Source organism: Vulpes vulpes, chromosome 15 (genome assembly GCF_048418805.1).
Source record: "Vulpes vulpes isolate BD-2025 chromosome 15, VulVul3, whole genome shotgun sequence".
NCBI classification, from domain to species: Eukaryota; Metazoa; Chordata; class Mammalia; order Carnivora; family Canidae; genus Vulpes; species Vulpes vulpes.
This window is the reverse complement of record NC_132794.1, coordinates 91,582,921-91,609,016: the sequence shown is the minus strand read 5'-3', so window position 1 is coordinate 91,609,016 and position 26,096 is coordinate 91,582,921. Positions and strand designations below refer to the sequence as shown.

Here is a 26,096-nt window from a genome sequence, read left to right as displayed (position 1 = left end):
CAGCACCCTCCCGGGCAAAAGGAGGATGGAGAAGTGGACAAGAGGGCAGTCTATGCACAGTGACTCAGAATGACTTTACTGGGACCATGATATCAGGGCTGGGAACACGCTACAGCCCAGTTCTCACAGAGCCTGGACAGCTCTTGGAAGAGAGGAGGTACCCCTGTACCAGAAAGGCCCAAGCTGCAAAGTCTGGAAGAGCCTCACCCACCCACCATGCTGCAGGCTCAAGGATGGTCCGCTACTGGGTCTTACAGTCCCCATCACTGCTGTAGGCTGTCTTCACTTTCTTTAGCTCCTTCTGAAGCTCTGACTCAGCTGCCAGGACCTCCTTTGGCTTCTGGTACTGTGGGTGAAATCAGGAAGAGGACATCATTCAGCCACATCTCCCCTCCTACATATACACTCGGGGCCTCCTCTGATCCCTTTATTTGAAAAGGAGGAAATTGATGCCTACAAGGTTGAATGAATTGCTTAAGGTCACATGACTGGATGGGAGCCTTCCACCAGAATCCCAGTCCTGTGATTTTCCACCCTCTCTCCTCTTCCAGCTGTGATTTCTAAGATCAGCTGAGCACTCTCACCCTACCCCACTGTCCCCATGCCTGTTCTCTAGCAAGCACACTCCAAGAGTTGGGGCTGAAACGGGACACTTCCATGGGGTGGGAAATGGGCAGGGAAAGAAGGAACCTCTCCCTGATGCAGTGGCCAAGAAGTCTGGGTGAATCTTACAGAAATGATCAAGGTGCAGTTGGCATGTGCAAAGCTCAGCAAGGACCCATCCACAGGTAGCTGGTGTCTGTCTAGGTCAGGAATGGAGAATTTCTTGTAGTACCTGTGGGAAGACCAAGAGATCACCAGGATATCCAACAAGGTGACCCCCAATGACTGGGCAGCAGGCCCTCTGGTGCCAAATATCTACATAGTTCTTCCACACCTTCCACAGAGCCAAAAAGGAAGAAGGGGAGCCAGTTAGAACACCAGGATGAGGGACAGACACCTGGGTGGCTCGGGTTGAGCGTCTGCCTTCGGCTCAGGTCATAATCCTGGGGTCCCAGGATTGAGTCCCACATGGGGAGCCTGCTTCTCCCTCGGCCTATGTCTCTGCCTCTATCTCTCATGAATAAACAAATAAAATATTAAAAAAAACAACACCACCACACCGGGATGAATGAAAGGCATTTTGGCCAGGCCAGCAGTGAAGTGCAGGACCCATCACGGTTACTTTATTAGACCAAGGATTAGAATGACTCATCCTTCAGGGTCAGGACTCCCAGAGACATTCAGAAGAAGCCTCCTATAATATACAGCTCAGTCAGGCCAGGCCTTCTCTGTACCCCAAGAACAAGGGACAGAATAAGTATACCTAGGGTTGGCTCCCAAAGTTGGGGACCAATAGTTGCCTTTACATGGGACTTTCTCTGAAGACCCCAGCTACTTTTTTCCTCTTTTGGGGTCTTTCAAGGCCCTGTGGGCCTAACTCTGCTTGTAGGCCAGAGAGAGAGGTATATCCACAAGGAGAAATCTAGAAAGACAAACCATGTGACTCATCTTGGAAGCTAGACCTCTGGGGCTCCGGGCGACCTTGCTGGCCCTGAGATGCCCCGTGCCGTGCCTTCATTTTCACACACAGTCTCTATCATCTGCAAGATGATAGTCCAGAGATTAACAAGCCTGTTTAGTAAAAACAGACCCAAAAAACCCAAAGGGCAACACCTAGTCCACAATGTGTACAACCGGATTTCATTTTACAGGAAATTTGACCTTCTTCACCAAACAAGGAGGTAACATGTCTTGTCTGGCTTCACATCCAGTCATCAGTGGGGTCAGGATTAAAGCTCCTTGCTCCTAGTCGAGTGTTTATTTCAGCAGAGCACCTCGTCTCTAGGAAGAGGCTTCTTTGGCTTCTTCCCTGGTGGAAGTGGGGCCTAGGCTCTGGCCAGCAGCTGTCAGACCTGTCACCCAGGCATGGCATCATTGCTCCAGTAGTAGTTGTGTGGACTGGGGAGGGAAATGCTGCCGGCAGATACACACAAACTCAAGTGAGGGGCCCTGGAGAGGATGAAGCTTTTAATACTTCAGAGGGGCCTGGTCCTTATGGTGACAGCTACCACAAGTTCAATTCAAATGCCCCGATGCCCCAGGGACTCAGAGTTGACATCAGTGCAGCACTTCTGTCCTGCTCTCCTGCCAGAAACCCTCAGTTTCACAGAGGCTTTTGGGCCCCTCTCCTCCCAGGTTCTCCACTCCCCGCCAAGGTGCTGGGACCCACAGGAGGAAAAGAATGTTGACTTAAAGGCTGACAGTTCAAAAGGAGTGGGGGCTCGGGGATCCTAATGGCACCACAAGCTTGCTTTATTTCCCAAAGCTCTGCCCCAGGGAAAAGCGATCCATCTGCCTGCAAAACCAGGATGGAATGCTGCCTCGTTCTCCTCCTAGCCGGCCAGGGCGAGGGCTCTTCCTGAGGCCCTTGGGCTGGCCAGCAAAGGTGGCAGACACTGATAATAGGGGGAGTCAAAGGTTAAACAGCACAGATTAGATGAACACAAAGGCTTGTTAGGAAGTGTTAACATCTTCCCTGCAAATACACACAAGCAGCAGCACTTGGAGAGCAGCAGGAACCAATGGGGCCTGGGGGAGGCCTTACCGTGCAGAGCTCAGGGACATCCTTTCTGCCTGCCTGGCTGGTGCACTGGGGTGGGACAGGGACACACCTGCATCCCCTCAGCGAAGCCCCAGCAAACCACGGTCCCCAGGATGGGACACTGGGACTGAGAAAAGAAACCTGGGGGGCTTGGACTCAAAGGGAACTTGAGGTGCGGGGCTTGCCTCCTCCCTGTCACCTGTTACCACATGGTGAGGCGAGGTGAGGGGATGGAGGCAGAGTGGGCGCAGAGGCTCTGCTTTGTCTGTGGAGTCTATGAATGGATTTAGTGAATGCTTCCCCAGGGCCAGTGTTCAAAGGAGTATGGGACATCTGCCTCCTTTCCTCAGGGAATGGCTCACCCCCTTCTCACCTCCATTCCCTGGCCTTGGGGTTTCCTTGAGAGGAACCATACTTGACTTTCTCACCAGTACCTGGACTAGAGAGGGACCCACTGTGCTTCCAGAAAAGTCAGAATGCTCGGCCCCAGGCAGTCCTAGGGAGGCAGCAAACAAGACTTTAGGCATCAGGTATGTCCCAGGCCTTGAGCTGTGAGCTGGGGATTTAAGGATGAAGAAGAAAGAGAAGGCCCTATCTCTGCCTCAGGAGATCTTGTTGTTTCTGCTGAAAGCTAGGCCCTTACAGTACAGTGCTTCCTGGGCTTTGGGTGGACGCATGTCACTCCCCTTTTCCCATGTCCCATCACTGTTCTCAGTTTCAGTCACACAATGAAAGGTGATGTTCATTAATGCTTATTCAGGGTCAGGCACTGCTCTATACACAGTGAATCCTCAAAACAACCCTTCAGGCTGGTTGCTTTCATTATCCTCTTTCACAAAAGAGAAAACTGTGGTAGAGACAGGTATCTTGCTGGAGTCACAGATCTGGTCAGTGGAGAGGCCCCTATTACAAGTAATAGCTCCCCAAACCTCCTGACCCCTCCATCTCTCCACATCTTCTCCTCAGAGTAACAGATGCCCTGGTCTAGGTTCCCTGCTCTCCAAGGATGGGGCAGATATGAGGGTATGGGGGTGTGGTCCTCCCCTAAGACCCAACCACCCCACAGGTCCCTCAGGCACTCGAACACATCGGTTCTCCTTTCTGAATGTCAAAAGTTCTCGAAAGACATGGGGAAGCAAAGGCTTTCAGGACAATTCCTGGTCCTGGCCTGTGACCCTGGGCAGGTCACTTAACTTCTGGGCTCTGGTTTCTTCCTCTAATAAAGAAGCTGAATGAACTTTAATCACTGAACTAGATGAACCTAGTCACTGTCCAAGGGACTGGAACAGGCCAACTCTGTACCTCCCCTGAAACTGCCAAAAGGATGGCTTTTTTATTTTGGCTATTCTGGAGTTAATCTATAGTACCCCACCACTCTCCTACTGTATCCCCTTCCCAATTTCCAGCCCTTTCCCTCCTTTGTGGTAAACTGAGAAAGGGCACAAGAGGCCAGGCCTTTAGAGACTCAGAGGAGAGGCTGAAAGTAGAAGCAAGGCCTCTGTGGAGAGTCACATGGGTCACACCCTACACTGCTCTGGGGCGCCCTGCATACCAGCACACAGGCTTGACAAGATGGGTCCGGAGAAGCCTCTAGCCAGTCCTGCCCTTGGAAAAGCAGTAGGCAAACCTCCCTTCTTTCTTAAACATCACAGCTCCAGGCAAACCAGTCATCCCTGCCCACAGCAGTCCTTCCTAGACTCACGATGCACATTCACGGACTAAGACTGCTGTTAAGTCCTACCGAAGAGAAACTTGTTTAATCCAGTTTCCTCAATTTATTCGACCACAGAATCCTTTTTTTCTAGTGATGCCTACTAACACAGTGTCAGTGTCACCAATGTCCAATCAGCCACGTTCCAACTTCCAAAGACTTACTATAGACATGCTTCAGGCCAGCCATTGTGCTGGAAGTTTGTATACTTATGATTTCATCAAATCGCCAAACAATCTGTGAGGTAGGTATGAGTATTCTCCTGTGACACCTGAGGAAACCTTGCCCAAAATACTAAAGTTAATATGTAGCAGAGGCCAGACTTAAGCCAACATCTTTCCACTCCAGTGCCCTGGTTCATTCCACTTAGAGCTACCAGCTTCTAGGCTGAGGCTAAGAACCTTCTTTCTGAATAGACATTCTTATCAGGAATAGGGAGTACCACCCTGGGATCCTAGAAAAGCACTTTCTTTCTTCTCTGATTCATCCACTCCCTCACAAATACCTAAGGCCAAGGACATGATACACTGGAATCAATCCTTTCCAGAAAAGTGGCCAACCCAGTCCTTCAGAGACAAGGTATGGATAAAGGAATGTTGGCTTTTACTAGTAATGTTGGCTTTTACATTCCAGAATATTAGAACTCAGGCAGGCACAGAACCAGAAGGCAATGGAAGAAGGCAAATCAGAGAAAGATGCCACAGTGTGGGTACTGCAGATGCCCGGCCATCTAAACTGTCACTAACTTTCCCTTCCAAGGAAGTCATCACGCTGACTTTACAGACATATTTATATAATCATTAACATATAATACAAGAATGAAAACATGTACCCTGCCCAACACTGGATGGTGTGGTGATGAAAAGACAGATTTTTAACATCCTGAAAAAACTGAGTATCCTGCTCAAAAGAATAACCATTGTGTTAATTAGTGGTAGTAAAGGTATAAGACACATTACTGCTCCTAGTAGGAGATGAAAATGCTACTAAGCTCAAGAAAGAACCAGTTAAAAGTTTGGCCTTTCTCTCTAACCTCTGGCAGAGAGGCAAGGCTGAGCCAGGCAGGTCCACTGGACCAGAGGCTCAGTGTGGACCCCAAAGTGGGCAATCACATACTCCTCTCCCCTCTGTGGGAGTCCAGCCTCCAGCCCTAGCCCTGCCCCCTCCAGGAGCGTTCCTCCCATCCCACCTGGCTTCACTCATCAGTTCAAAAATGTCATCCCCCAACCTTGAGCGCAGGAATGGGCTTCCAGCCATGTTGCTCCTGGCCAACAGCGCCACCTATGGCTGGATATGAGCAGCAGATGGGACCCAGAGGATCTGGCAGCAGATGAATTTTTTGGTGAGCAAGCTAGCCTCTCTCCTCTCACTCCCTGGTAATCACATTTCTGCCTGATATCTGTATTCGACAGTGACCTCTGGGGGACAAAAGGGAGGCAGCAGCCAGCTCCACAAACTGCTAGGCTGCAGATTCAAGTGCTATCAGAAGCACTTTTGTTCCCAGTTTGGACCCAGGGCCTCTTACGCCAGGGAATGCTTGCTGAAGCACGGAGTTTGTTTTCCTAAAGGCAATTTCTCTGTTGTCTGAAATTGCTAAATTCCACTTTAGGCAGTGACTCCCATTAATGATGAGAACAATAACGGGAATAAACTGCCTTTTATCTGAGGGCTTCAAAGTGCTTTATAAACGCAAACCCTTATTATTATGACTTTATATTTATAGACAAGGCCCACTGCAGGGGCTGCTGGCTGCATGTAGAGCAATAATCTTGAAATTAATTCATTCATCTCCACCCCTTCCCAATCCCCTTTAACCCTGCCAAAGTGATAGGGTCCAGGGGTCATAAACGGAGGGCAGAACCCAAGGCTGCACTGGGGAAGCCTGGGAGCTATTCTGCTTCCCTTTGAGCCTCGTGGACCTGAGGGAGATGGGAGGGGAGGCTGGCACCACACCCTCTGAGGAGATGGAAAGAGAGCTGGGTCCTCCTTCTGGCATGTAAACCAATGGATGGATGGTGGCACCTCTGGCCCAAGCTTAGCACCCACAAGGCATGCTGGGTGGCTTCAGTTTGTGGACCAGTAACTCATAAAACCTCCCGTTTTAATACCTCAAGTGTATTTCATGGGAATTGGTCTTATACTGCAATCCCTTTGGCCCGAGTCGAGGCCAGCTCATTACAGGGTTCTTCTGTGATCAGAGCTCTGGAAATCTAAATAGGATCAACAATTTCCAAGATGGTCAGGCCAGAAGCAGCCCCACCTGGATCAAATCACCTCCTTGGCTACCTTCTGTCTCCTCAACCCTACATTTTGCCTTCCCTCTGTCTGCCCCCAGCGAACACAAGGAGAGAAACAAAGGGAAGTCAGGGGGATCCCTGGGTGGCGCAGCGGTTTGGTGCCTGCCTTTGGCCCAGGGCACGATCCTGGAGACCCGGGATCGAATCCCACATCGGGCTCCCGGTGCATGGAGCCTGCTTCTCCCTCTGCCTGTGTCTCTGCCTCTCTCTCTGTGTGTGACTATCATAAATAAATTAAAAAAAAAAAACAAAAAAAACAAAAAAAAAAACAAAGGGAAGTCAGGTACCCTTTCTGAAACAGAATGCAAGATGCTTCCAGGAGACCAAAGTACCTGCCTACTGTCCCCAGTCTAGAGAGATATAAGGTTTGCTGCTCCCAGACTAGTACTTTCAAGTCCTCTAACTGCCTCCTCAGCTGGGGGGGCCCTCTAGGCCATGGCTCCTTGACAGCCCCCAACAGTGATAACACTAGGCCAAGTTCACCATGGACTGGATCCAGCCAGGAGGTCAGAATAATAATAATCTTATAGCAGAACCACTTAAGATCACAAGTCAATGGCCAGGTGGGTCCCTTGTCCCCTCATGTACTCCACAAATATTTGTTAAAACCCCAGTATGTGCCAGGTACTGGACCAGACATCCATTGTTCCTATTTCCCTGCCCTGATGGAGTTGATTACATTATTCAAGCAGCTCCTGCAGAAAGGAAGCCCTCAAGCCCTCTAGCTCTTGGCATCTTATGGGGCTTTAGTGCAGCCTCCTCCCTCCCTGGGCTTAAAGAGGAGGCTTCTCTGCCCTCTGAGGTGGGGAGCAGTCTGAGCACCAACCCTAGATCAAGCCCTACCCCACACTGTGCTCATACACAGGTAGCAGGTGCCCATCACACCACTTACTTTTTGTTGGTTGTTCTGACAATGATGCAGCGCTCCTTCTGATCCACGCAGACACTGTAGACATCCTTAGGGTAGGGGAGGTTTCGAATCCGCCATTGGAAACTCATCTTGGTGTCCTTGCGCATGAAGATGGGCTACAAAAGGCATATCCAACTTAAAGACTGCTCTTGGTGAGGGCAAGCAAGGGATGGCTCCCTGCTCTGCAAAACTCCACCTGGGGCACACAACAGGAAGCCTTCAGCTCTTCCCCACAGCTCCCCTCTGATGCTGCTATTGCTGTGACATTCCAGGCCTGGAGCCCTTGTCATGGGATGACCAAGCCAAAACCCTCTGGGTATTCATTCAAGCAAACACTTCTAGAGCTCTGTATCCAGGCAGGCACACTGGAAACAAGGTGGTGAAGAAGACATCGTATTTGCCCTCCAAAGCCAGCAGCCGGCTCCAACCCCAGCCCCCCTCAAGACACCCGACAGATAACACATACATTGGCATTGTTTTCCTTGATGAACTCAGGGCCCAGGCTCCCTGCTCCCAGGAATGCTGGCTCTCCCACCTCAATCTGCCACTGGCCCAAGGCTCCCAAGGCACTTTTCACACGCCACTTTCTCACTGAGGAGAGAAGGAAGCAATGGGATTACAGGGAAGGAAGGGACTCTGCTCTTTCCTGCTGAATCAATGACGTCACGTTAGATGATTGGAACAGGAGAAAAGCAGGCGCGGCAGGCCTTTACACCAGTTTTGTCCATTTGACCAGGACCTCACAACTGCTGAAATCCCAGCAGAGCATTTCGATATTGGATAACCTGGAAAGCTTGTATTCTGGGCACTCAAACAAAGGGATTGGAACAAAGCTCTGAAAGGAGCTGAGTGGAGTTAAGAAGGTGTGATTTCAAGGGAGAGGTGTGCTGGTTAGGAAAAGGGTAGCCACTAGTAACAGGGAAATTGCAGATCCCAACAAGTCAGAGTTGAGGTGCATTTTTTTCTCTCTGCAAATGTGCAAAGGAAAAGTAAATTAAAAAGATGAAAGCTGACAGGCAGATTTGTCTCATGATTTAGAAAGTCAAAATGAAGAATTCACTCATTGCAGCTCTACCTGGCTCTAAACAACAGCCCCAGAATTGTATTTAAACAAAACTTTAGGTTCATACCATATTTTAACTGCATTATTTACAGAAGATCTCATATGAATTTGTTTTTGTAGAGTAGGTTCATCCTTTTATAATGCAAACAATAATCTCTATTTTACCTTGCTTTATTTAATTTATTTTAAAGATTTTATTTATTTATTCATCACACACACACACACAGAGGCAGAGACACAGGCAGAGGGAAGGGCAGGCTCCATGCAGGAGCCCGATGTGGGACTTGATCCCGGGACTCCAGGATCACACCCTGGGCCGAAGGCAGGTGCGCTCAACCGCTGAGCCACCCAGGAATCCCCTTTACCTTGTTTTACAAACTACATGTTTACATAAATTGTTTTCTTCTTCCCCTAAGGTACATACAGTATGGAAATTAAAAGTGAAAAACTAGTTAAGTGGACATTACTTGAGAACCCCAGCCAGAATACTGAGGAATCCCAGTCATCCTTGTCCTCACGGTGCAGCCATGACAGCAGGGGAGCCTTCCCTTCTCTGCCAGCTTTAATCCCTGGGCTCCTCTCCCTTCCTGCCACATTGGAGTCCTCTAGGTGGGCATCCTAAGTGCTGCAAAAGGCCAGCAGCCTTCCCAAAGCCACTGGAAGGAGCTAAATGGGTCAAAAAGTGCCTGATGTTCTGCTGCAGCTGCTCCCATCCACTTCTCTTTCTGGGCTGAGGGGGTGAGACCTGTAGTAGGATTCTAGGATGGGTTTCTTTGAGACCTCTGGAGCAGCTATGCCAAACCCAAATACCCTCCCTGCTCCAAGTAAGGCATGCAAGCTGAACACAAAAGTGTGCTATAAAATTAGAATTTTCCCTTGAATATGTGCTTTTATAAGGTCTGCTGCATTCTGCAGTGTGATTTTATTACGTCTTAGGGCCAAAAATTCTCCCTAGAAACACATTTCCAAGTTTATAATGAAAATTAATAAGGAAGAGTAAAACTTGGAAATATGCTTTATAGGCAACTTTTTTTTTTTCACAAATATTTCTACTCTCTTAAGTGAATGGACTGTGACCGGGAGTATATCCAAATCTATTCATGTAATACCCCGCTTAACTGGAGGCCAGCCTTCTGGCTGTTTCACCGCTTTCTTGCTTGCTTTCTTTCTTTTTAAACACCTTGGGATTAAATTCTTTGGTAGAATGTAGAAGAAAGTCTCCCTACTTATTCCCTTATAAGATCCAATAAACAGTTTCGGTGAAGTCCTTGTTATTTTCTCCATGTATACAACCTCGAATGCACACGTGCAAATACACTTCGTCTTGTATTTCTCATCCTGTCTTTGCTCCTGAACTCAAGGACAGTTCCTGTGGCAACAGAGGACTGTTTCCACCTGCTGTCACTCTGATTTGATTATATGTTAAACTCAAACTAGTGTGTGTAGGGTAGCTCCCTGGGACGCTTGTCTTTTCTTCCCAGCTGAGCCAGGGCCAGTCCTTGGAAAGGAGACTTTCAATGACCCTAAAGGGTCTGATGAGGAATATATGAAGGAGGCAGTGCCTGGGGGCTTTTTTCCTAAGTCAGCAGGAAGCAGGCTGATGTCCTAGACTGCTTAAAGGAAGGCCCATCTTTCAGGTGGGCTGGAAAGTGGAGGTCCTAAAGGCCTCCTTCCCCAAAGCTCCAAGCCTTGGCCTGCTTCCAATGCGGATAATTACATTCCCCTTTCCTAAATACTCCCTGCAGCTTAAACTGGATGCAGGATTCTTCTTTTCTGCCCTAAAACACTGCAACATTGCTCTGTGGCTATTAAACAGCTGCCACGTCCCATCCCTGAGGAGGCTGAAGGGAATCGAGTGGGTCATTTATAAAGCCAGTGAAGTGCTTAGGGATGAAAGTGCTCAATATCCTCCAAATGCAGCCTGGGGTGGTTAGGCTGGCGGTCAAATACCAAAGCAGATTAAGCCAGTAATCCAAATGTAATCGCTGGGGGATGGCCTGCCCTTCAGCCTCTGCCCCCCTGGACATGCTGTGTTCTTCTGGGGCTGGTTTGATGTTCCGATCATTGTTATGGGGCCCTTCAGGTTTTTCCTCTATGACTACATACAGCACTCATTGTGCGGGGTGGGAATGAATAGCACTGAGACGGTTGAAAAAAATATGACACCACTATGCTTGTTAACACCAACTGGAAGGACTCTGTCCTACCCAGATGCACCACTGGCAAATTATTTTCTGGGTTTTTCTAACAGAAAACCAGTTTAGAGAATTACCAAAGTTGTATAGTGAACTGGAAAAATGGAAACTTCTCATTTATGGCCATAATAACCCTGTCCGTATTTTACTTCACAGAGTGCTCAAGCTCTAGTTCGAGCCCTGAGACTGTTTATACATAAATAATAATTTTGCAAGGGCAGTTGGCGGGGGTAGGGTGGAGTGGTTGGACATGAGTAAGAGAAGGTTCAGCTGTTCAAAGGGCCCAGTGGTTTGAGTGGGGTGCTCCTTCTGCCCATCTCTGTCTTGCTCCCACCAGCCCCTGCTTCAGTCATTCTGGGGAGAACAAAACTTAGTAAGAAAGCAGGATTAAATATTCTCAACTCCCAATAGTATGTTGTTGTGCATTAAAGCATGGGCTCTTAACCAGGCAAACTTAGGCTTAAATCCTAACTCAGAAACTACCTAGCTATGGAATTCTGAGCAAGGTGCTTAACCTCTTAGAGCTTCTGTTTTTTCCCCCGACTGTAAAAGGGCACAACAGTACGTACCTCATTGGGCTGTAATGAGGATGATTCAGTGAGGTAACTCATGTAAAGCACTTAGCATGGTACCTTAATAAAAGTTATGGCATTAATATCATTATTAGGTAAACTTTAGCCAATGTTCTCCTATGAATCTCCATTTCAGCTTCTAAGAAAAAAGGAGTTTGTAGGCGATTGTCTACTTCCCATCTGCTGAGAAGAGTGACAGGTTAATGTGGGATGCTACAGAGGAAGGTACCTGAACTTGTTTTTCATTTTAATTTCATGTCCAAGCACAACTAAGAGGCCAGGAGTTATTTGTTTGCTTGTTTTTATGGCCACAGCAGCTACAGGCATTTTATTTGCTCTGAGTGGAGGAGAGGTGTGGTGCTGGGAGCTGCAGGGAGGAACTGCAGCTAGTCTCTAGCCTGGCAATGGTGGTGGTTAGCTCACGTGACCTCTGCTTTCATAAGCTCGCCCCTGTTAGGCATTCCAAGGCTGTCACCCCCTGGGAGCGCTATAAATTACAATGCATTGTGAGGATATTACTACTGTATTGGTTTCCACCAAATCAGTGTCATATGCTAAACACATCAAGATTTTTAATAGCACCAGACTAAACCAATTGGGACTGGAGCCCAAGCAGCTCATAATAAGGAGGGATCAACACTTCACTCTACGACTGAACATGCGCAGGACACACATTTTAAGACTGGAGACTAAGAAAATGCAAACCAGTGTAATCCGTGTTGTCGGTTCTAGACATTTATGAGCTGCCAGAAAAAGGGAAAAAGAAAATTCCCTTGCCAATACTACCTGTCGATCAGGCACAGGAAGAAATTAAAGTCAAGAATAATGACAAGAAAATAACCCAACCCATGATTCCACCATTGGATTTAGCATTTCAGGTGGAACTTAATAAAGAGACCAACTCCCACTGCTGACAGCCTCAGGCCCTGGGTCAAAGCAGCAGCCACCTAGCTCTGGGAAGTCTGTTAATGCTGATATGCATACCTAGGTACAAAGGATGGACAAATCAAGGAATTCTCAGAAATCTGAGCTGGACCCCTTATTCACGAGCCTAGTCTTAGAGGAAAAGAGCTGTAGGAATGAAAATAACCATCTTGCAAAATCCCCATTTCTACCCCCAATCCACTTTGATTCAGACATTTTCCAAGGAAGGGTCAGATTTAACAGTGCCCCCTCTGAGGCCAGGTCAGTACTGGCTGCTGCTGCTGCTTGCTTGCTCCTGCTGTGGCTTTAGAAAACAAGCAATACAAATGCAGTTAAAGTCTGCCCTTACCTCCATTCACTGTGCCTGGCAGAGAGGATCACTTCCAATTCTGCCTCCTGTCTACAGTTCTTTCCCGACAGTTTCCCTACAGAAGACTTCCTCACACTCTCATTTGTCTAGGGGTCAGGTGGAACTTACCTCCAGTGTCCAGCCCTAACCTCACATTATTCTCAGGAACAATCTTGCCTTGAGGGCCTCAGTCTTCCCTGGCTTCCACCTTTGGTGCTCATTCCTCCCTCAAGCCTAAGGCTGGAATTGCTTACCTGTGCTTTAGGTTACCCCAAGTGTTCCTCAGGGCCTTTGGGAGGCCCTGTCACTCACCAAGTAGTTCACCCGTCTTCTCATCATATTCTTCGGCCATTTCCTTTCCATCTGGGAACAAATAGTGCACCTTCCTTCTTCCTACACACAAAGCAGAGAGTGCCTTACCCTCAAGCCTCTTCTTACCTTGCAACTTGCACATCAAGAGATTTTCCTGGGAAACACCAACAGCCTTGGACTTGAGCACAAGAAACCCTCCCAGAGCTGCCCATGAGCTCCTTGCCAACTACTGCCCACCATCACTTTAAGACATGCCCTGGGACACCTTTCTTTTCTGCAGCTTTCTCTGAATGGGGTCTTTGCTCAGCTGTTCCCTCTACCAGCACTGCTCCGTTCTCCTGCTGAACTCCTTGCCCTTCAAAATCCAGCTCAAATGTCAGTCCACTGAGAATTCTTTAGCCACCTTGGCAAAATTCATCACTTCTGTATTCGTTTGGATCTCCCTACTGCTTTATTCATATCCATAGTGGAGTATTTATCACATAGTATGATACTTTTTTAAAGAGCATCTTGTCTCCCCAGGAACGGTGCCATATTTAGCTTTCTCTCCTCAGTTCCTAAAACCAAGCCTATGTGGTCAGGATATTGAACTGGGTTTCCTGACCAAGCATTCCTTCTAGACACACCATTGCTGTGCCTTCTGCATGCCTCTAAGCCATTCCTAGCACACAGCCACATGTTAGTCCTCTTACATTTTCTTTACAGCATTTACCTCGGTATGATTTATATACATTGATTACTGCCTGTCTTTATAGGAGGGTTTTTATCCCGCTTTTATGGTTTGGTTTCCCTAACACTAAGCACAGTACCTGGCACATATTAGGAGCTCAACTAAATATTAATTGAGAGAATGAACACTGATTCAACTTTCACAAGAATCCCCTGCAAGAATCCAGGGGAGTCTCCTAGACTTCCACCTATATAGCTATAATTCCATCTATATAACATAAGTATTTTTTTAAGTGACTATGTAATTTCCCCTATTTTTACAAATGGGTGAGTTGACACAGGTAGGCTCCTCAGTGAGCCTAATAACAGGGTGCAGCTACCCAACCTATACTTGATGAATAAGAGTCCCAAGGACCCTGAGCAGTTAAAGGAGTCACTACCTAAAATCTGCAACGGGATCTGATCTCCCAAGCCATTTTCCCATTTAATTTACTCTCCTGGACATAGTTCCCTTGAGTCATTCCTAATTTGTATGCTGGGGAAACTCATGCCCCAAATTTGTAGAGCTTCTCAGCACGTCCCTAGCTATACCACTCCAAATCATTTGGATGGCTCATAGAGCTGGAAGGGGTTTTCCTGTCAGGAGTGGGGTAAAAAGTGCTGCCTATGAGCAGCTGAGGGTTTCTGGCCTGAACCTCATCTCCCACTGGAGTCCATATTGAGTTCTGGAAGGATGCAGTGCTTACTATTGGCCCAGCATTTTACATGTTTTATTGTATTTAATTCTCACAATAATCCAGTGTGACCCCATTACCTGTATTTCACAAATGAGGAAAATTGAGGCTTACAGGTCATGTAGCTTGTCCAAGCTCATAAAGCTATGAAATGACAGACCTAGATTTAAGCTCATTTGAGACCAAAACCCATACTCTAATAATCATACTGGGATAATGTGCATAGCTTTAAATATCTGTAAGGCTGAACACTGTTCCAAGGGTTTATTGTTTATAGTGAATTACCTATTTAGACCTTAGTTTATTTGGGTATTCATCTTTTTTTTTTTACTAATCTGATTGAGCTTTATGTATATTACCCATGTGTTTTATATGTTGCAAATATTGTTTCAATTGCCTTTTAACTTTATTTGAAGAGGGCTTTCCCAAATAATTGCTTGTTATACAGTCAACTGGTTTTTCTTTTGTGGTTACTACCCAAGAGTTGTAATTATCTGCATTTTATTCTAACACATATTTACTCTATAGCTATATATGTGTATGTATGTGTATATATATATGTATATATATATATGTAGACAACAATTTTATTAGTATACTTTGGTAAAAAAAATATATATGACTGTACATGCATGAAGAAATATGAAAGTTTATGCATGAAAATGTAAACTATGGTGGTGCCTGGGTGGCTCAGTCAGTTGAACATCTGCCTTTGGCTCAGGTCATGATTCCAGGATCCTGGGATTGAGCCCCACATCTGGCACTCTCTCAGCAGGGAGTCTGCTTCTCCCTCTGCCTCTGCCAGTCTTGCTCACTCTCTAATAAATAAAATCTTTTTAAAAATGTAAATTATTATTATCTCTAGATGGTAGTTGATGGGTGACTTTAGTTATTTTTCATATTTCCACAATGAGCATCAATTCTTCCTGAAAAAAAATTCAAGAGTATTGGGTTCTCACTACCAATAGCAGTGATTTTTATTGTGAGAGGGAGGTAATATTCTCCACATACCCAACAGGAAAGTAAATCTATAGGAGAGGTTTGACAAGATGTATCCATATACTTAACATTATTAATTATTATTATTTGACTTGGGGGAAAAAAAGACCAACAGCATTGTTGTGGATGCTACTAACAAAAAAAACCTAACAAAATCCTAGATGATGTAATATTTGTTAAGAACTGTCCTGTGACCAAAGGAAGTGAAAGCAAGAACTCAAATACTTGTACCCCCATGTTCAGTCCAGTACTACTCACAATAGCTAAACAAGTGGAAGCATCTGTCCATCAACAGATGAATAGATAAATACAATGTGGCATATGCATACATACAGTGGAATGTTATTTAGCTTTGATACATGCAACATAGATGGATGTTGAAATAAGTGGTTGCTAAGTGAAATATGCCAGTCACAAAAGGACAAATATTGTATGTCTCCACTTACATGAGGTTCCTGCTATAATCAATTCCATAAAGACAGAAAGTGGAATGGTAGTTGCCAGAGGCTGGGAATGGGGGAATTAATGTTAACAGGTACAGAGTTTCAGTTGAAGAGATCCAGTGCTGGAGATGGATGGTGGTGATGGTTGCACAACAATATGAATATACTTCATGCCACAGAACTGTATCATTAAAATGGTAAATTCTATATTATCTATTTCTTATAATAAAACCAGACACCACTGTCCTATGAAAATAATGTCCAAAATCTTTAGCTTGGCATAAAAGGTCTATCACAACATACCCAATTTATTTAAAATCCTTCATTTCCCACCATTTCTCCTCACTGCTCCTTGAGAAAAGAGAACTTTTATTCACCTTGCATCCTAGCACCTGGTACCTGACAGTGTGGGGGGTTATGGCTAGGTGACTGTTACTGTTTCAGCCTCACTAAATGTTTTGTTTTCCCCTAGTAATCAGTCATATACTTTCACACCTCCATGCCTTTTTTTTTTTTTTTTTTTACATGTGAGTCATTCCTTCTAGAACAGCCATCTCCTCTTCTACACTTAGCAAACACATTAATTCCTTAGGACCCATAAACTTTACCTCTTCTGTGAGGTCTTCTTTCAAAGAGACGATCATTTCCACCTTCGTGCTCTCATACACTTTACAGAAAATCCCAACGTCTACTTAACACACACTCATTTATTTACATATCTTCTTTTTCATTCTCTGCTCTAATACACAACCTAGCACATAGTAAAAGCCTCCCTAAATGCTGCGTGAATGAACGAGCAAATGAGCAGGTGATATTAATTTCCAAGCTTCCCTGATTGGCCTCCTCCGGTGGATGGATGTGTGCCTCCAGCTGGTATCCTCAAGCTACATGAATTTAGACCTAATTCATCTGGCTGCCAAGTGCGTCCAGGAAAGGACTTCTGGGGCACTGGGGGATCCTACACCCGCCAATCCTAGAGTGAGACAAAATCAGGACTCCTTACCCCTATGTCCACCTTTCCCAGGCACAGCGCTGGGGCCCTTGCTGTTTTTCCCTATAGATCCCAGGGAATATTTAGAAGTTCACTTACAAACATATGACAGCTGGAAAGGACATCAGAGATTGCCCATCCAGCTCATTTTACAGACGAGGGAAATAAGGCCCAAGCAAATAAAGAAGCTGTGATTTAATGGCAGAGTAGTAACTAGGGCCCAGGTCTCCCCACCTCTTCCATGACACCAGGCTGCATTCAGCAACAGAACCCTACCGAGTGGACAACGGGCTAGGGCTGGTCTAAAACCCTCTTCAATTTCAGTTTCCTCTTCCCGTAAAATGGGGTGGAAATTAAAAAGCTGCTTGGGACAGCTGTCTGGAGCAAATAACATAACGAATGTGAAAGGAGTTTTTATTAGTAACAGAACTCAGAGCGGGGCGAAGTGGTGTAGAGGGAACTAGGAGGTGTCCAGAGGCGCGTGTTCCAGTCACGTCATCTCTCTGGGCCTCAGTTTCCTCATCTGCCAAAGCAGGACCGGGCCTCGTCTGGCAGCCGCGGCCCTTTCAGCTCGGCCGTCCCAGGCTCGAAGGCCCTTCGCGGAGGCCCCAGTCCGAAGGGCTGGGCCCTGGGGGAAAGGACTAGGGAGTTCGTGGGGGGCCTCGAGTTACCGTCCTGCAGCAGCGCCGTCTTCTCGGCGGTCCGCAGACACTCCAACCAGCCGGTTACCGCCATCTTCCCTCCAGCCAGCCGCGCGACCGGCCGCTGCCATGGCAACCATTCCGCCTACGGTCACTTCCGGCCGACCCGGAAGGTGTTCCGGGCATTTGGCCTCTCTCCCCCCACCCATTTCCCACCCGCCAAGCCCTTCGTCCGCTCTCATTGGCTGCTCTGGTAAGTGGTTTACTCCGGCCGGCTCGCGGGTGAGCGGCGGGGTCCGAAGTTGACCCCACCGCGGACCCAATCGCGGCGGGGGGAGCGGTCCTTAGGGCAGGGTCCAGACCCTCCAGCCCTCCCTCCTCTGGCCCCCAGCTGGGAGTCCCTGGGTGCGCGCCAGCTGGGGACGCGGCGGGGACCCCACAGCTGCGGGTCGTCTCCACCCCCAGCTGTGAGGCCGAGACTCCCCCCAGCCTCGGAAGGCGCCCTAACACCTGCTGTGGCCATGCCCCGTCTCCCCGCAGCTGCGGGGCTGAGCTCCCCCGTAACTAGAGGCCCACCACCAGGGCAGGTGTAGGGCGTTCCCCCGCCCCCCGGACACCCTCACCCCGAGGGTTTCCTCTGCGGGTCTATGATGGGGTAGAGGAAGATCCTGTGGGATTTAAATGCAGATTCATCTAAGTCCGTCAATCCTCTTGGGAGCCCAAGCCCTTTCTAAAGATGTAGCTCCATTTCCTAGCCTGGCATCCCCTTTTGGTAAAGCCCTTTCAAAGTGGGATGCTGCAGAACAGACACTACACTGAATCTTTAGAGCAACCCTCTGAGGAGTATCATTTTGTACCCCTCCAGAGTTCCTCAATAGTCCCATTCTTCCCTTTATATCCCCCAGTATTCTGACTTTGAAAGGCTGGTAAGTGCTAGGCTAAATTACTGAAGCTCAGCTGGGTTTTGGGAGACCCCTAGGGGAACTGAGGTACTGCCTCCAAAGTCTGGTTGTTAGAGACAGCACCTCCATAGGCAAAGGGTTGGGTAACCTCAGTTCTGGGTCTCCACGTGACAGTTGGCCCGATCAAACCTAAAACTGAAAGGCCGTGATTTGGCCAATACCCCAATGGACCCTGGGGGCATCTTGAAGGCATTTCCCAAGAGGAGGAAAATTCATGCCAATCCATCATCAAAAGCACTTGCAAAGATTCCCAAGCAAGAAGGTGGAGAAGAAGAAGGAGGTGAGCAGATCCACCCTCAGAGCCCTCATGTACTTGAACCCCTAGGCTTCCTATATTGTTTATGACTAGAATCAGATATTAAGCTGATTTCTGCCAACCCATGGCCTACAGGTTGGTTTGTATCTGTGTTGTACCAGGTTTGGGCCCCAGTCTTTGCCAGGCCACTTGGCTGTGTTATTTTCCAACCCATCCCTAGACCTCCATTAATCAGAAAATACTCTCTGGCCCCTAAGGAAATGACCAGCAGATTCCTTTGCTCTCCAGGAGGTTGCCTGAAGGTGGGAAACTCAGGTCCCCAGAGTTACATTATTTTGCAGCCAAGCTGACAAATAAATGACAATACCTCATGTGGCAGGCTGGGGGAGGGGAATATCTGTTACACTGTGAGGCCTGTAATGGCAAGACATATGGCCTTATGCCTTGTGTGACGTAGATGTCTCTTAATACTCGAATGTAAAGATGATCAAATGAATCCATATGCTGGATACCTACAATATGCTAGGCACTGTTCTAGTTTACATGAGGGAACAGGACATACTGAAATCCTTGCCCCTTACATCAAGTGAGGGTTCATGGGGAAATTAAGTGTATGCTTGTGGCTGAATCCCCAGAAGGCTGGCTGTCTGGATGGAAGGAAAACGATTGTTTGGGTTCATTTGAATCATATCCAGCAGTCATGACAATAAGCATCTGGATGTCCCCTGCACAGAGTGGCTGAGCTCCCTGCGGGCACATGTTGTGCCCAGCGGCATTGGGCGAGCCCGAGCAGAACTCTTTGAGAAGCAGATTATCCAGCATGGTGGCCAGATATGTGCTGCCCAGGCCTCAGGGCTCACTCACATCGTGGTGGATGAAGGCATGGATGGTGAGCGAGCCCTCCGCCTCGTCGGACTGTCCCAGCTGCCCCAGGGTGCTCAGCTGGTGAAGTCCACCTGGCTGAGCCTGTGCCTGCAGGAAGGAAGGCTGGTGGACACGGCAGGATTCAGCATCTGCATCCCCAGCAGGTGAGCTACCTCCCCCCACCCCAATCTTTCCTCAAGTGTTTCCTGGCAGCATCTTGAACTCTCTTCTTGGGTTATTAAAAATAACTTTTATTGTTTTAATCAGAAAAAAGAAGATTTCAGAGTAGAAGATTGGGAGCAGGGGTAGAGCCAGGCCTTTGGGGTCTTAACTTGCCATCACCATCCCTGCAGGTACCCAGGGCTCCAACCAGAGCTCAGCAAGGCAGACCAAGAATTTTCTGCTCCTCCAGGATCCCATGAGGCTCTGCTCAAGACAGCTCTCACTCCTCCTCGTTCTGCCACCAGGCCTGTATCTCCTCCCCAGAGGACAGAGGAGGTCCCGAGCACCCAAGCTCAGGTCAGGAGCCTCCCAGCCCTCAGAGTTCCCTTCCCCTGGAAACTAGGTCACAGGAACAGGGAGGGCCTGGTGGTTGTTCAGAAAATCCCAGGCCCCTAAAGGAGGAAGGATCTCTATTGCGAAGTCATTTGGCTCTTCCCAGCACTCATCATGCCTGCATTTGCCCAGGCACACCTACCATTTAGGGGCTTCTAGGGCTGGGCACTGGGGGAAGCCAAACGGAACATGGCCCCACAGTTAAGGAGACCCAGGTCTGAATCAAGAGACCCAGCCTCATTCCTGAGTCTGACTAGAAGACTCAGCCCCCACCTTTGAAGAGTTCTTCTGGGGGCCAGGGGCATGAATTTATCATCTCTTCTCTTTCCCTACCTCAAGCCTGGCTCTGATGCTGAAACCAGTGATGGGGAAGAGACCCAGGTTAGCGCAGCTGACCTGGAAGCCCTTATCAGTGGCCACTACTCCACCCACGCTGAGGGAGATGATGAGCCTCGCCCAGCCCCTAAGGGCCTGGATAAGTGGGTCTGTGCACAACCTTCGAGCCAGAAGGCAGTCAACCACAACCCTCACATCACAGATAAGCTAGAAGTGCTAGCCAAAGCCTACAGTGTTCAAGGAGACAAGTGGAGGGCCCTGGGCTATGCCAAGGCCATCAATGCCCTCAAGAGCTTTCACAAGCCTGTCACCTCCTACCAGGTACCTGCGGGCCAGGGCGGGGATGCAGGGAGATGGGGTGCTCTCTGTTTACTGGCTGGAGGTTGGTGGAGGCACCAGTCACAAGTGGGGAGGAGGTGGGGAGGGCTTAAGTTTTATGATGTCTGAGACTTGCACAAAAGAAATAAAACAGGGAGATGGATAAAAACAGATTGACAGAACCTTGATAATTATAGAAGCTGTGACAGGTACTTGGGGGTTCATTATATTATTCTCTACTGTGGATTTTTTTCCATAGTAAAAGGTTTTTATAAAGGTTAGACGCTGGAGGCCAATAGACCAGGGTTTGAATTCTGGTTCCCATCATTCACTGTGTGATTCTAGGCAAGTTACTTAAACCGTTTGAGCAATGAAAAGGAACTAAGATTAGTGAGGGACTCAGGTACTCCTGGGAGGACCAAATGTGATGCTCCCTGCAGTGCAGGACCTGGCTGCAGAAAGGCCTCCCCCACCTTGTTGTTACCATGATGATGGTGACTAGTGTCACACTGCTGCCTTTTCTCTGCTTCCCGTGCTGACCCCCATCCCTCTGAGAGCCAAAAGACAAGTGACCCAGCCCAGCCCATCCAATCTTCTCATCTTCACTTGTGCCCAGGCTTTACACAGCCATCGGTTGCCAACTGACCAAGCTGGCTTTTATTCAGATACGTGCTAAAGGAGTCTGCTAACCCACTACTGGCTATACACCTCCCATCCTCTCACTCTTCTTCTCCTGCCTCTGCCTCCTCCTCCCCCAGGAGGCCTTCGGTATCCCCGGGATTGGAAAGCGGATGGCCGAGAAAATCGTAGAAATCCTGGAGAGCGGGCATCTGCGGAAGCTGGACCATATCAGTGAGAGTGTGCCTATCTTGGAGCTCTTCTCCAACATCTGGGGAGCCGGAACCAAAACTGCCCAGATGTGGTACCAACAGGTCACACTATGTCCCAGCACCCACCTTAGTTTTGCTCTTTCTTAGAGGTCCTGCCCCACAGTTCTTGTACCCTGTGCTCTGATGGGAATGAACCAGGAGGGGGACTAGGGCTCATGGAGACCCCTCTCCAGGCTCCCAGACCTGCCCTGTTGTCTGATAGCCCCAAGATATTAATTTGTGATAGAAGCAGAGAGACAAGAAGTGTGTTTCTCTCTCCCCCTGACTAGTAAGGGCCTTCCTAAGAAGACCAGGCCTCAGGGCTATGTGTCCAGATCAGTGGTTTCCCCAACCTGGTGATGCCCAGAATCTCTCAGACTGATGGACTTATGAGCCAGTATTTTAGCGTTGTGCCAGGGCTGGATTGGGATGTGTCTCCCATGCTTCCTACTCCTCTTGGGTCCCACTGATTACAAATGCAACCACTCCTGGGGTTGGTCCTTCTTCAGGCCTTCCTTGGAATCTGGGGGTGATGGAAGCCTTGTGTATATGCTCATTCACTGCCTCTCCATTGGTTCTAGCTGCTCATAGCCTCCTCATCTGGTTTCTTTTTTCCAGGGTTACCGGACCCTAGAAGACATCCGCAACCAGGCCTCCCTGACTACCCAGCAGGCCATTGGTCTGAAGCATTATGATGACTTCCTGGAACGCATACCCCGGGAGGAGGCTACAGAGATTGAGCAGACAGTAAGGAGAGCCAGGCCTTGGTATAAGGTCAGGGCCTGGCTGGAAGCCAAGAACATGTGACCCCTCAGCTGGGGAGCCAGGCAGAGGAAGCTGTGGGACACCAGCGGTTGAGACCAGTGGGGAAAGGACCAGTTGAGACTGAAGCTGGAGGGGTGGGTGGCTTTAGTAGGAAGTGCTGTAACACCAGGCATCTAGGTTAGGGTCAGTAAGCATTGGCTTAGATCCTGGAATTCTGTTAGGACTGGGTTAATGTTAGGGCTGGATTAGAGGTGGATTATGGTCAGATCTACTTTAGGAAATTGGGGTTTGAACTGGGTTAGGTCAGAGTAGGTTAGGGCAGAGGTTCTTAGTGTTCTTTGATTCACAAACTTTTCTGAGAACCCAATGAAAACTATGGACCCTTTGTATCCAAAATTTGTACAAAGTTTCCTATCTCCAGACATACACACCTTCCAAAGGACCCTCCCTTACTCCCCACAACCTGAGGCTGGTTCAGAGTTTGGGTTATAATTGGTACAGAGACACAGTGCCAGTACAATCAAGTTTGGGGTCAGAGGAAAGCTAGGTTGAATTGAATTAATGTTAGGTGGATCCCTGGGTGGTGCAGTGGTTTGGCGCCTGCCTTTGGCCCAGGGCGCGATACTGGAGACCCGGGATCGAATCCCACGTCGGGCTCCCTGCATGGAGCCTGCTTCTCCCTCTGCCTGTGTCTCTGTCTCTCTCTCCCTCTCTCTGTGACTATCATGAATAAATAAATAAATAAATAAATAAATAAATAAATAAATAAAATCTTAAAAAAAAAAAAAGAATTAATGTTAGGCCCGAATAAAGAGTAGGGTTTTCTTAGTATTACTTTTAGTTAAGATTTGTCATTGTCCTAAAAATAAGATTTGGCCAACATTAGGTTAGTGTTGGGTTAGGGATTAAATTCATCAAAAACCTAGATTAGAGACTAGGATGTATTTGGGGTTAGATATATCATTTGTTCAGTTGGTATCAGGATTAGGGGCTGGTGGCTGTGGGCAAGATCTGCTACTTTGGGATCAGGTTTTGATAAGGTAGGATTCTATAGAGTTCCTGGCCCACCTTAGTTGAAATCAGCCTCCAACTCTATTCAGGCTACGGGACTATGAGGCTGGTGCAGGATGGATGGACAGGCTCTTTTGTCCACCCATCACGAGGCCTCAGTGCTAGTGATGACACCGTCACTCAGCCACGGTGTCCAGGCACGGAGAATGTCCCAGTGAGCCTCCAGCCCCCAGCCCATTGGAACAGTGGTGGCTTGCCACCTGGCATTTAAGGGCTCCAGCTTTAGGAGTTTTTGATGGGATTACTCATCCTAGGTCTCCTCCCAGCCTGTAGGGAGGCTCAAGAAGGGAGTGAGGGGATTAGAAGAGCCTGGCCTGTCAGGAGAATTGAGGTGTCCTGGCCAAAGTATCCAGGGTCCCAGAAATCTTCAGTGTCCTGGGGTAGAGGCGTGGAGGCCATCTGCATGTGAAAGGCTTCCGTGTCTCTGGGGCAGAGGCTAATGGGCTTAGTTCCTTCAGTGAGGATGATCCTTCTGCTGACAGCCCCCTCTTTCTTGGCTCCCTCTCCATGCCGAGCCTCCTTCTTCCAAGTAAGAGTGTGAGCACTAGCTCAGAATTGCCTCCTCTTTGCTTTTTTTCTTTTCCTTTACTATAGGTACAGTTGTATTCCTGTGCTCCATTTCCCCCTAGGCCTGGGCCAGGGCACCCTGATAGCCACCTGCTCAGGCCTCAAGCCCCAACTCACATACTCTGCCTTTAGCTCCAAATCTATACCTGGGGCTGCTGAGACCTGGCAGACGGGCACCTTGTGCTTTGTCCTAAGTGGACAGACCTGGGCACATGGGTTGGGGCAAGGGCCAAAAGAAGGTGTGTCTCTCTGCTCTTAAAGAGCTCTAGGAGGAAAGATCAGTGCCTTCTGTCAGAATCTGAGTATACACCTCCTAGATCTCTCTTCAGGCTGAGTCTGGTGGTGAGAGCACATTTTCTTCTCTTCTAGCAAAGCTGGAGAACTGCCATTCCCCAGGGTAGACCTCTGGCATCTGCTCCTTGAGGCTTTCCCTCAGGGTTGTATCTCAAATCCAGGGATTGGCTTAGGGTATCAGCTGGAAGTATGGGCTCCTGGGTTAGGGAAGTCTCTTGTACTGCCATGGGAAGGCACTCCTTACAGGGCTTGAGGTCCACAGGCCCTCCCCACTGCCCCCTGCTCTTCCCCAGGTCCGGAAATCAGCTCACGCCTTCAACCCCGGGCTGCTATGTGTGGCATGTGGTTCTTACCGACGGGGGAAGGCAACCTGTGGTGATGTGGACGTGCTGCTTACTCACCCGGATGGCCAGTCTCACCAGGGCATCTTCAGTCGTCTCCTTGACAGCCTTCGGCGACAAGGTATAAGCTCCATCTCTGGGTGAGCAGGCTGGCCGGGGCAATGCAGGGCTGGGTAACTAACTCCCAGGAGGGAGAGCCTCGGAGTTGCAAGCTCTAGGCAGGAAGCAGGGGAAGGCTGCTTCATGAGAATGCCACCTCTCCCTCGTGGCCAGAGCCATTTCAGGGAAGAGATGAAATAGTCCACCACTCCTCCAGTCAGGTGCTCAATACTGCCTGCAGATTGAGTTTCACCTCACCTGTCTATGACACTGTAGGGGACACGGGGAGGAATGACTCTGCGTGGTTTAAAGAGGCAGGCCCAGAGAGGGCAAAGCCACCCAGCAATTAAATTCATGAACTGGGAATGGAGGACCTAGGGATAAACAGGAGAGACCTGGGAGGACAGGGCAACCCAGGCCTGGCTCCCTACCCTCCTAGCAGCCTTCCGATGTCGTGCTAGGGTTTCTGACAGATGACCTGGTGAGTCAGGAGGAGAACGGCCAGCAGCAGAAGTACCTGGGTGTGTGCCGGCTCCCAGGGCCAGGGCAGCGGCACCGACGGCTGGACATCATCATTGTGCCCTACAGCGAGTTCGCCTGCGCCCTGCTCTACTTCACTGGCTCTGCCCACTTCAACCGCTCCATGCGGGCCCTGGCCAAGACCAAGGGCATGAGTTTGTCAGAGCACGCCCTCAGCACCTCTGTGGTTCGGGACACCCAAGGCCTCAAGGTGGGGCCTGGCCGAGTGCTGCCCACCCCCACTGAGAAAGATGTCTTCAGGCTTTTAGGCCTACCCTACCGAGAACCAGTAGAGCGGGACTGGTGACCCGTGGCTGGAGGGGAGGGGACGCCAAGCTGGACCGGCTGCCCCACGTGGCCATCCAGTACTTGGCCAGCCTCAGTAAGCTGAACCTCACTACTTCAGCCACCTGGGCCTGAGGGAAAGGGCCAGCCTGGCTCCCTCTCCACAGGAGAAAACTGTCATCCTTCTACCTCATCGTTGCCCCCTGCCAGAGTTTTGTAACGGCCCCCTGCCCCCATTTTAAGCAAGAACAGGTGTTGGTGTGAAGCCAGCTTCCTGTGCTGAAGGCCCAGACACCCCTACTTCCCTACCCAAGGAGGCTCTGACTGCTGGGGGTGGGACGGGGGCTGCAGGGGAAGGGGCAAACAGCTGTGGCGGAGCATCACCTAAGACCCTTTGGAGCCAGAGAAAGCATTTCCCCATGTACTCCCTCTACCCGGCCTGCTTCCTGTGCAGCTGGAGCTGTGGGGCGGGGGTGACCCGGCTTGGTAAGGACAGCATTTGAAGGCCCAGGGGCCCAATAAAGTGCACTTGACATTCAGA

General features: G+C 48.8%; 2 protein-coding genes across 4 annotated transcripts; one reads left to right on the top strand and one right to left on the bottom strand.

The window, feature by feature from the left end:
- Positions 1-55: 55 nt before the first annotated feature.
- DPCD (deleted in primary ciliary dyskinesia homolog (mouse)) lies at positions 56-17,615 on the bottom strand. Of its 2 annotated transcripts, XM_025992479.2 has the most exons (6): positions 17,485-17,615; positions 12,978-13,058; positions 8,029-8,153; positions 7,545-7,678; positions 733-835; positions 56-346 (listed from the first exon to the last, which is right to left on the bottom strand). In XM_025992479.2, exons 1-6 carry the CDS (start codon positions 17,546-17,548, stop codon positions 242-244), a joined length of 612 nt encoding a protein of 203 aa, XP_025848264.1. In that variant the 5' UTR covers positions 17,549-17,615; the 3' UTR covers positions 56-241. The 2 variants fall into 2 exon arrangements, with proteins under 2 accessions (XP_025848264.1, XP_025848269.1); XM_025992484.2 differs by lacking the exon at positions 12,978-13,058 and having other exon boundaries at positions 17,485-17,593.
- Positions 17,598-26,096, top strand: POLL (DNA polymerase lambda). Of its 2 annotated transcripts, XM_025992455.2 has the most exons (9): positions 17,598-17,707; positions 18,531-18,696; positions 19,406-19,700; positions 19,890-20,055; positions 20,431-20,748; positions 21,504-21,677; positions 22,233-22,361; positions 24,605-24,773; positions 25,213-26,096. In XM_025992455.2, the coding sequence occupies exons 2-9, from the start codon at positions 18,582-18,584 to the stop codon at positions 25,575-25,577; spliced, it is 1,731 nt and encodes a 576-aa protein (XP_025848240.2). In that variant the 5' UTR covers positions 17,598-17,707; positions 18,531-18,581; the 3' UTR covers positions 25,578-26,096. The 2 variants fall into 2 exon arrangements, with proteins under 2 accessions (XP_025848240.2, XP_025848249.1); XM_025992464.2 differs by lacking the exons at positions 17,598-17,707; positions 19,406-19,700; positions 19,890-20,055; positions 20,431-20,748 and having other exon boundaries at positions 18,144-18,696.

Coding starts and splice junctions, on each gene's coding strand:
- POLL (XM_025992455.2), top strand. CDS start 18,582: ATGGACCCTGGGGGCATCTTGAAGGCATTTCCCAAGAGGAGGAAAATT. Junction 18,697..19,405: donor AGGTGGAGAAGAAGAAGGAG/GTGAGCAGATCC, acceptor TCCCCTGCACAG/AGTGGCTGAGCTCCCTGCGG. Junction 20,056..20,430: donor TCCCGAGCACCCAAGCTCAG/GTCAGGAGCCTC, acceptor CCCTACCTCAAG/CCTGGCTCTGATGCTGAAAC.
- DPCD (XM_025992479.2), bottom strand. CDS start 17,548: ATGGCGGTAACCGGCTGGTTGGAGTGTCTGCGGACCGCCGAGAAGACG. Junction 13,059..17,484: donor GACGGCGCTGCTGCAGGACG/GTAACTCGAGGC, acceptor CTTTGTGTGTAG/GAAGAAGGAAGGTGCACTAT. Junction 836..7,544: donor GTCAGAACAACCAACAAAAA/GTAAGTGGTGTG, acceptor GTCTTCCCACAG/GTACTACAAGAAATTCTCCA.